Here is an 11,235-nt window from a genome sequence, read left to right as displayed (position 1 = left end):
ACGGGACATTTCAATAACTGGACGCCGTCCAGATATACTGTCCCACAAATATTTTTTTAAGGCGTGTTTTTGGTCGGATAACGGGTTGGGTCGTTACAATTACGTCCAACTGATATGCTACAGGCAAGTACACGAAACTATTTCTTTACCTTATTTATTATTATTGGTTTTATATTAACTACTTTTTCATATTTCAATTTTGAGATTAACATACATTAACTTAATCTTGATTTTGACATTTAATCAACAATCATATTGAAGTTTTTGGATCTCAACTTGAAAAAATGAAATCTTTAACATTGGAAATTACGAACGAAGAGATTACACTTACTACGAAATTTAGAAATTTAGATGCCACAATATCAAATACTTTAACATGAAAATATTTTGTGAATAAAGGAGACCAAGTGGCCAAGTCAAGTTATTACAATTCTATGTCATTTTTAGTTAAAAAAAAAAACTTACTATTATATGCACAAATTTATAGATGAGGTCTACTAAATCATATACTTCATACATCTTCTAAATAATAATAAAAAAATTATAATATTATGCATTTTATTACAAATATAATGTTTCAACTCATTATAGGCTGACGAATTACGACAGAAGATTTTCTCATGGATGCACAAAGTACTAACAAGACAAAGTGTTATGGCATTATTCACAATTCATGATCATCTAACAAGAATAACTACATTTTCGAATATGTGGGAAAATACAACGAAGATCTGAGAAAACCATCCACAATTCTTAATTCAATCGCCTAAAACTACATCATGATATCGGAGATGATTTATTTGCTTTGAATAAAAGCTTTATTTTTTTATTTATTCGTTAGTACATTTTGAAACTTTAAAAATTTGAATTCTCTATAAAATATTTGGTTTAATGTTCATCATAGACTTATTAATCCTTCGTTAGTATATTTTGAAAATTTAAAAATTTTAAGCCCCAATAAAACATTTGATTTATTGTTTATTTAGACATAATAATAGTTTTTCAATTTATATATATAATTTTATAACTTAAATGATTAGACCCTTAAAAAATCCCGCGAAACCGCGGATCTTTAACTAGTTACATATTACATTTACATATGTATGTAATATGTAACTAAAAACTGATTAAATTTTAGTTCGATTGAGGTAAAGCTTACTTAAATCAAGTTAATGCTTGGAGCCCAACTTGAGTTCTAATTTTCCGAAATGTTAGTAACTAGAATAAATTAGAATATTAAAACAACCTTCAATTGAACATAATAATTTAGCTATAATCAATGGGAAGAGGAAAAAAATTCATACTACACTCAATTTTTTAAACTTTATTTGTTTCCACAATAGTCATAAAATAATTTCAATAGGTAAGTACTTCTATGTAAAATAGTCACACTTTTCGGTTTACTGACATATTAATTAGAGCATACGAAGGGGAGGCCTCATCGTCGTCGTTCTTCAAGAACGCTGAATTTGGCGTTTTCCCACTCAGGCATTCGTCTTGGATTTTCAGCAGGCAGCCACCGTTACAGTCGCTTAGTTTAATTTTTTTTTTCTATATTTGTTTTCCATATTGGGCTGAAAGGATTAAGTTTTTTTATTGGGCTGAATGTTTGATCCAATTTTGAGCCTCTATTAATTTTATTTATTTATGTGATTGTTGTAACTTTTTTTATTATAAATCTATAATTTCTATTAAAATCTAAAAATGATGATGTCATAAATGAGACTATTCCCTTCTATAAAAAAAATCAAAAAACAAAAGAAAAAAATCTAAGAATGGTGGATAATGTCATTAATTTAAATAATTTTAAATTAAAATTAAATCTTATTAATTAATTATTATTATTAAATCTTATTAATAATTATTTTAATTATTAAATTTAAATAATTTTGATTTATTTTAATTAATTATTTTGAATTGAGTACGAGAAGGTATAAAAGCTAGACAGAAGGAAATCAATTCTAAATTTATTATTTACACTTTTGAAATAAAATAGCAACCAATATTATCTTTTATGATTGGATGTGAATTGTTTAATATGCATTTGAGGTGTTTGATGAAATATTCAGCTGATGAGTTTCTTAATCGGACTATGTGGTTCCACGGGTCATTAAACAAAATGGTTTTAGCATTTACGTTCACTTAATACATAAAACATATCATTAAACTGTTTCGTTTAAACAAACCCGTGGTTCCACGGGTCATTTCACTAGTAAAAAGTAATAGTACTATCTTATTTACATTTACGATGCTTATTATTAATTTCATTTATTTTTTATTATAATCAAAAATAAATTTGAAACCCCATAAACTGATTTTTGATATTATTAGAATGGTTGCGAGTTAACGGATGAAATCTTATCAAAACAAACAAAACCATAAACAAAAAAAAAAAAAAAACATCATGCTTTAAAATTTCTTAAACTTTAGGTCTCGTTTTGTAAAGATAGCGAACGTCATTTGCTTTGTTAATAATATTGTTTGGATTCGACTAACGTATGAGCACGTAAGTTATCAGACTGCAATGTGTAATAAAGATATTATCATTATGAAAGTATTAAGTAGAAGTTAATGATAAGTTTTTACACATTGATAACCACTACAAAAATTGTAATGACCAAGTGTTAAAGTCATCCGAATAACAATTAAGTAACACTAAGTAGAATGTAATGGTTTAATGAATAGCACGATTGTTGTGATATGCTTACTTAGAGGATATACATATTGTTAAAATAGTTGAGAGCATCAATAATGGTTTTGTTAATATCGGACCACAAGTGTAGGTTTATTTTCAGACCGGAATGAATCAAAGCTACATGTAATTATAACTTAAACCTTGTTTGGTAGTTTAGCTCGAATAATTGTTGCTTCGATCCTAATGGCTGCACAAATCACAAAAAGGTAGAATTGTGAACTGTATCTTTCAAGAAATGGCTCATCACCAACTTCAATGTACCTAAAAATGTATTTATCCGTCGTATAGCATTCCATACTGAAAGAGACTTTCCAACATCGGATGCCAAAAACCTGAAGGTGTATACACACAAATGACCCATTTAGACATGAATCAATATATCAAATATTTCAGCGTGACCTTTTGACCCGTTACCCACCCACTCGGTCCATCAACTTTCAAGATATAGTTTATACTACAAAGGATAAAGTTATACATAAGGGGTACCTGACTGTATCAAATTCTTATCAGGTGAAGTTGGTGCAATCCCATCATTCAGTTTCTTACGAACCTTACACTGCCATCTTGCATTTTCACTACTAACAATTGCATGAAAAATGAACATTTAAAAGTCATTATGCTATATAAACACAGTTTTCTATTTGACTAGCATTTTCACTATTAAACTAATTGACTAAATCTGAAAAGGACAAACTTTAAAACTCGGCCACCAAAGGGACCATGTGGCACTTCATGTTTACCATCCAAAACTTGCAGTCTCAGATTCTCCAATACATCAACCTACCAAAAAAAACTTCACATATTAGAAAAAATAAAATTGGTAAAGATGTTTCATTAATTATTCGGCGCAATTTTAACCTTTGACAACACTCGAAGCACTTACAAATCAAGCAACAAAAAACTTTAAAGAAGAAACACATTTATTTCCGATTAAGAAAAAAATACTACCAACGTCGTTTTAACTTTTGATGCAAAACTCAAAGCACTTACGAATCATGCAACAAAAGTCTTGGCAAAAAAGTAATAATTCTATTTTATATAGTATTTGTTAGGTTGTTAAGAAATCAAAACAGTTTCAGTAGTAATGTTCAATTACTGATAATAAAGCAAGCAAGTTCTAATCTGAAAAAACAAATAACACAAAGTTGAAAACCATCATATTGAAAAAAAGATTTGGTTTGTAGTTAATTTCGACTTCCACAAATTACAGTCATTCTTATCATCCTTTTTGCCATCATAACTAAATCCAAATCACTCCACTCATTTTCAAAGGTGGTTTTCCTGAGAATATCAAACGATAGATTTAGCTTTGGCCTTCTTGATGTTTTCTAACATTTAAAACTGAACATGAACACCAATTGACTTCCAAAACAACCATTAAATAATACTTCCAACAACTAAGATCAAATTAACAAATCACCCACACTGATAACATCAACCCTCTGTCATATATCATGTAGTTTCAAGCAAAAGAACACATTTAATACACCAACCTTAAAATTCTATTTACGATCAGTCAACATATTTACAACGAATAAGAATTTCTCTATATACATTAGGTAACACTAACAAATTTGTCTATCACTCATACATTTTAGCTATACTATAACTAAATGAGTCAAATTGCAGTGTTCAAAAGTATTATAACTAAGAAATACAACTAATTGACCAGTCTAAGCCAACGTTATAGGATATATAAATAGCCTAAATCGACACATAATCGCCACTTGACCTGTTTAAGATCATAGATAGCACAGATCGACATGGTAAAGAGTAGATGGGTCAAAATTTTACCTTTAACCATAAACTCTAAAAACACATCATGTAGCCTTAAAGACTACTAAAGGATAATACCATAGCAGCACGCATAGTACTTAAGCTCATAGTGCCAGCGTTATTGGAATTTTAAAAATTGAATACTACATGTGCAACCTAAAAGTGTACGTCTATTATTCTCGAGTCAGAGTAACACATTACTGTCATTTTTTTTTTTTTTTTTTGTAAGGAATCAAAACATGAACCAACAACCTTAGATTTGGTCTCATGTAGATCATACTGTAAACATCTAAAAGCTAACTAAATAATTACGTTGTTCCATTCTCATTAGAGAACTGTCCTTGCAAGCAAGAGTCCATCTGTGTTTAAAGTTTCCTTCCCAGCAATGTTATTTATTTAATAGACACTAACATTTACATTTTTAAGGTAAACTAAAAAAAAAAGAATGCATCTGTATGAAGAAAACTGAGATGTTAAGCCATAATTAACAGATTCTCAATTATTATTTAATTACTCTCACTAAGCATATAATTCGAAACCTAATTCACCCTATGATATCTTCTTATGCGTAGGTGTCTCAAAAAAATTATTTATTTAAAAGTTTAGGATTTTTGATCCAATGAAACAAATCAGAACAAAATATGAATCAATATTATTAGGATTTTTTTTATATGCAAAAATTACTAATCCAAAGAAAGCATACAATTAAACAATTACAAAATTGATGATGAAAAAGTTTAGGGTTTTTGATAAAATGAAATAGAATAGAAACTTACACGGTTAATATGTGAAATCGATTTGTTTATCGATTTATTCATCAATCTGTGATGTGCATCGACCTGTGACATCTACGTCGTGATGATTTCTTCATCGATTTGTTTGACATCGATCTAAAAATGCTTAAAGTTATGATTCTTCGTCATCGATTTTGACATAGTTTTATTCAACGATCTGTAAATTAGGGTTGGCGTAATCATGGATGAAAAATCATGAAGATTTGGCGTAATCAATTTTTGAAGAAGACTACTTTTAGAGAAAACAACCTGTGAGTTTATGAAAAAAATTTTAAAAGAAAACCTAAGATGTGCGACCACTTCAATTAGAAAATAGGCCGACCATTAGGGTGTTTTGGTAATCAAACAATTAATGGAGATGATTATGATGTCATTAGGAAGTTTAGGGACGAATAAATGGTTTAGATTAGTTTTGGTTAAATAAATGAAGGGCTGAATTAGTTGATGTTTGGGTAGATGACCTATTTTTGATTTTGTTATTACTCTATATATCTAAATGATATAGAGTAAATGAATAGTAATCCTCAATATTCTCAAACTTTTTATATTTTCACAATTCAATCTCGCTCTTTATAACACTTAACTACATAGCTTTTACAAACTTACCACATAGTTTTCACATTTTATACTTTAACCATTACACTTCTATTCATTATAAATCGATCCCATAATTTTTACTAACTAACAACTATTCATTATTATTATTATTATTATTATTATTATTATTATTATTATTATTATCAAATCAAACACCTAATTTTTCACTTTATTATTATTTAACTTTTTTTCTTATTATAAATTAACTACGTAATATATATATATATATATATATATATATATATATATATATATATATATATATATATATATATATATATATATATATATATATATATATATATATATATATATATATATATATATATTATTCTCTACATCTTTAAAAGACAAAGGCTTTATGAATAGTTCTTCCTTATGCTTTAATCGTTTATACGTCGTGCAAAAATGTTGTACCCACAATGACACCACACTAAACATTATTATAAACTTTAAGGCGCCAAATGTAAATTCCTAGGGTAAAAATGTAAACTCCATAGGGGTCTAAATTTAAAGTTCAAGGGCCAAATCGTAACTTCTTTATTTTTCATAAAAATCCCCAACAAATCCACCTAAATTTTTAACCGCCTTTAAATTTTTGTACGACTTGGGATAGGTTTAACCGACATAACCATTAAACACAAAATAATTTTACGAACCAAACACAATAAATTATATCCAAAACAGAGTCCCGATGCGGAGCGAGGGCTCCTCCACTAGTTATATATATAAAAGAAAAAGATAAAAGATTTATTATTTTATTAAATTATTAATAAACATAATACAGTAATTTGAAATAATATTTTTTATTCAAAAATTCTAAACGACTCATTCTTTTTTCAGCCTCAATATTTAAGATTACAGTGAGATATACTGAAAATCCAAGTGACCATTCCCTGAACTATAAGATTGTCGTTAATATGTATAACGGAATTGAAAATACCAGTTAATATAATTTATTGAGGTTAATTATTTAATTGTATAATATTTTTTGTGTATTAACGAAATCTGAAGATTATGCTTAGACAAATCTTTTTTAACTATCTAATAAAGTTTAAAATTTTAAATTATAACAATCTTATACATCTCAAAGCAATTACGAATAACATTTTATCTTACAATCATCCAAGTAACCATCGTGTTCTTATATTAATAGGGATGACAATGGAAGGTGGCGGAAGCAGTAATTTTTTTCGCCGGAGGCGAAATTTTTTTTAAAAGCGTAGTAATTTTTTGGGCAAAATATGGAGCTTTTGAATAAAATTTGGAGGTTTTTGAGCAAAATACAGGGGGTTTTGAGCAAAATACGGGGATTTTTTTGGGTAAAATATGGAGACTTTTGGGCAAACAAAAAAATCCACTGGGAGAAAACTCGAAAAATTCAAAATTATTGCACTGAAAATTAACAAATCCACTGAGGGCGGGTGCCCCACCCTGCCCCCGCATATTTTCGCCCCTGGTAATGGATGCAAAAAATCTGAAATCCGCGGGTATATCCATACTCGTGATGGGCGGGTTAATTTAGAAAAGTTCATTCGCGAATCCGTATTGGGTAAAATCGGTACCCGTTGACGGGTCGCGGGCGGGTGATGAATGTATTAGATCCGTTGCGGGTAAAATCCGATCCGTGAGTCCTTAATACCCGTTTGAAGAATCCACGAGTATACCCGTCAAACAACCCGTGAATCAACATATTTGTGTAGTTAAATGAAGATTAATTATGCATTTAACCTTATAAGTTCAATACAATTAATTATTACCAACTTGTGAGTTGTGACATTTGTATTGTATTTGTACTATTACATAATAGTATTATTCTCGAGTTTCCTTAATTTCAATTGTTTGATGCACTCATATACAACGTCGGTTCTGGTGCAGTGTGAAGTGTGCGACGCACAGGGCATCACCCTGAAGGGGGCATAAAATGTGAGGTACTCGAAATTGATAGATGATAATATATCCAGAAATCGTGTATAGTTTATTAACTTAAGAGGGCATCTCATGATAATCTCGCACAAGGCATCAAATACGTCAGGACCGGCCCTGCTCATGTAGTACTCATATAGTAGTATCTCCAAACATTCTCAACATACCGTATTTTGATGCATTCATGTAGTTATAATATAGTTGTTTTTTTTTATAGTAATTTAAATTTAAATTATGTAATGATACTTGTATTTGTGTCCTCATGTATTACGAGTACTTGTTTTTGCATCGTTATATATATTGTGAACAAGATCCGCGGGTATACTGGTAACTCGCGGATATCTGCGGGTATTAGAATGGATCTAAAAGTAAGCCCGTCAATGAAGATCTGTTGATTAACAGTGTCATAAAAACAGCATGTGCGGGTGATGGATCTAATGGATCCGTGCTCACGCTCCGCGTGCCATCCAACCAACATAAATACCTAAACGGATAAAAGAATGTTGAGCTGGGTATGTAAGCCATGTATCTTGGCCTACTTTGACTACGCTATTCTTCTCATTTCGAAAGAAGAAGAAGTAGCAATGCGAGTTGTGCGTGGAGTTTTGCCTAAACAGTTAAGTTATATATTGACCTTTCTAACGTATATTCAGTCGTACCGGCATGGTAGGGAAGCACTATGTCTATCGTCCCAACCCTATCACTAGTGATTGACTTATGTCAAGGGCTGGTAACCGATAAAGCAGGCAGAGCGAGTGCGGAATGTAAACCCAACTTTCTCTCGATGTTCCGAACGCGACACAATTACCGCTTTATTGGGCGAATAATTCAACATCATGAATATGTCTCAATTCGTAACCCAACTTTCAATTCATCATATGAACGGTGACAAACTAACACTACTAGAAACGAGGTCTTCCCGGACGAACAGTCCAGACGATAAGTCGTCCCCGAAAGTGATCCCGGACGAATTTTCGTCCCTGAATGGTCGTCTGGGAAAGTCCGTCCTTGAAAGTATTCCCGGACGACGACTTTTTTCCCGGACGCATACGTGGGCCCCACTTTGACTTTCAACGCTGCATTCGTGGACGGTTTTCCCGGACGACTTTTCCCGGACGACTTATCGTCTGGGAAAGCCAGTATCTGCAGTTTTAGCAGATTTGGTTTCTGCATTTCCAGCCGAATAAAACGGCACAAATTCTGCAGTTTCCAGCACATTTACAAATTAAAAACCTGCTATATAATAACGATTACGAATTCACAAAATACCATAATAACACTAAACAAAAGTCTTGAAACATACACTTATCCAAACATGCATTACAATATCCGAAAAACTACAAAATAAAATATCGTTTACAAAACGTACCAACCATTTCATAATTGTCTTGACGCACACCAAACAAATTGCAAACCGTCATATCCATCATTATACAAATCGTTATCAAAGTAATGGTTCGAGCTCGGGGTACCGGAAGTGGAAGTACCGGTATTGGAAGTACCGGTAGTGGAAGTACCGGGAGAATAGCCAAATCTTGGTCGAACATCGTCCGGGATTTGCATATTATTAAAAGCAATTATTCGTTCAATGTCGGCCGCCGTGTACTATGTTTGTGGTGGTATTTCGGGTTGACGACTCCGACCGGTAGACGATGAAGATTCAGAATTAGTTACCGACTTTGGCATCTTCGGGCCCAATCCGCGTTGGTGTCCCGGTTGTGGGCCCAAAACTCGTTCCATGATAACTTCCTCGTCGGTGCCGGGAAATTGTCTTAACAACGTCTTCATTCGTTTCTACAAAGTTAAAAAAATATAAATATTACTAACATATCATTATTTATATATACATACATACGTATAAAAATGTATCACTTACAAGACCATTATATTATATATATATATATATATATATATATATATATATATATATATATATATATATATATATATATATATATATATCGGGAGTACACCAATTGACTTATATTTATAAGAAGTACACCATAATCTATAAAAATGTATCACTTACGTAATTAATTTTCGGTATGAACGAATCATTCCACTTGGTACGATCCTTGGGTTTGTGCAAGATCTTGTAATTTTTTATAGGACCGATTTCCGCATTCTTGGCTTGATTTTCGTTCTACAAACACACAAATAAATAACTTAAATGTATAAAATCAAATAACCCATTTTCTTACATTTTATCATTTATATAAAACATTAAAAACAAGTAGGTGTAAGTAATTTACCAAATGTTTAACTATCGATTTGGCACCATGCAAACTGTTGTATTTGACTTCAGCCCGGTTTTTTTTATTTTGAGCACAACGCTTTCGATATGCTTCGTCAAGCATCATGTAAAAAAAAAGGCTCCCACTCTTGGGCTTCACAATCCTCGGGTGGGTTCGCACGAATGAAATTTATATCATCCGGATGTGCTTCTTCGAGGAATTCGTAATAACCAATATACTCACTTTTTGCGTTTTTCCATCGTCCCGCCGCAATCTTGTTAATACCCGTTCGGATTTCAGCTGCATGCTCACCTTCTAGCCATGTATCAATTTGAAAGTAATTCTACGATAAAAAGTAATAAATATATTAAAAGATTATATATAAGAAACGCATATATATATATATATATATATATATATATATATATATAAGTGTATATATATAAGTGTGTATATATATATATACGTATATATATATATATATATATATATATATATATATATATATAATTAGTAATTAATTAAACTTACGCGTATATCAACCCAGACGTCGTCTTTGAAAGATGATGGCACATCCGCCCAACACTTGTAATATTTTAGGAAGCTTGGTTTCCGAACAACACTAGATATCAAATTAACAAACATTGAACTATTGTCGCCTATCGGATTAATGGTTTTCAACTTAATATCAAAGTCAATCGTGAGTTTTCCATGAGCATTCCTCAACTTTCGCAAACCTATGTTTTGTGTTTTTCCCCGTTTACCCCGATTATTTTGGCCCCCGTCCCCCCCCCCCGGGGCCCCCGGGCCCCCCGACCATCCCGGCCATCATTAGGAAAACAGAGCAAAGAAATTCATCTGCATAAATACAAAATAAAAGTTAATAGAACAATGATATATACATATACATTTTTACAAAATAAAGTGAATAGAACAATGATATAGACAATGATATATATTCCTATATATAATGTATGTATATATATATGGTCGTGAAAAAAAATACATAATTGAAAATTTACAACAACAAGCATAGAAATACTTATACTAATGCGGAAAATGATATATATTCATATATATAATATATTTACAACAACAAGCATATATATACACACACACACATATAAATATATGTGCGTATATATACATATACTTATACTAATGCGGAAAATTTAAAAAGACGTTCATAGAAATATAAATCATTTGATTACAA

General features: G+C 31.0%; 1 protein-coding gene across 3 annotated transcripts; it reads right to left on the bottom strand.

Moving 5' to 3' along the window:
- Positions 1–2,621: 2,621 nt before the first annotated feature.
- On the bottom strand, positions 2,622–5,552 carry LOC139844628 (uncharacterized). 3 transcript variants are annotated; one of them, XM_071834861.1, is made up of 5 exons: positions 5,248–5,552; positions 3,390–3,475; positions 3,182–3,273; positions 2,957–3,027; positions 2,622–2,882 (listed from the first exon to the last, which is right to left on the bottom strand). In XM_071834861.1, the coding sequence occupies exons 1-4, from the start codon at positions 5,317–5,319 to the stop codon at positions 2,969–2,971; spliced, it is 309 nt and encodes a 102-aa protein (XP_071690962.1). In that variant the 5' UTR covers positions 5,320–5,552; the 3' UTR covers positions 2,622–2,882; positions 2,957–2,968. The 3 variants fall into 3 exon arrangements, with proteins under 3 accessions (XP_071690962.1, XP_071690961.1, XP_071690963.1); XM_071834860.1 differs by having other exon boundaries at positions 2,622–3,027; XM_071834862.1 differs by having other exon boundaries at positions 2,622–3,027; positions 3,182–3,270.
- Positions 5,553–11,235: the final 5,683 nt, after the last annotated feature.

Source organism: Rutidosis leptorrhynchoides, chromosome 4 (genome assembly GCF_046630445.1).
Source record: "Rutidosis leptorrhynchoides isolate AG116_Rl617_1_P2 chromosome 4, CSIRO_AGI_Rlap_v1, whole genome shotgun sequence".
In the NCBI taxonomy this organism is placed as follows: Eukaryota; Viridiplantae; Streptophyta; class Magnoliopsida; order Asterales; family Asteraceae; genus Rutidosis; species Rutidosis leptorrhynchoides.
Note: the sequence above shows the minus strand (reverse complement) of the source record. Positions and strands in the feature narration are given on the sequence as shown.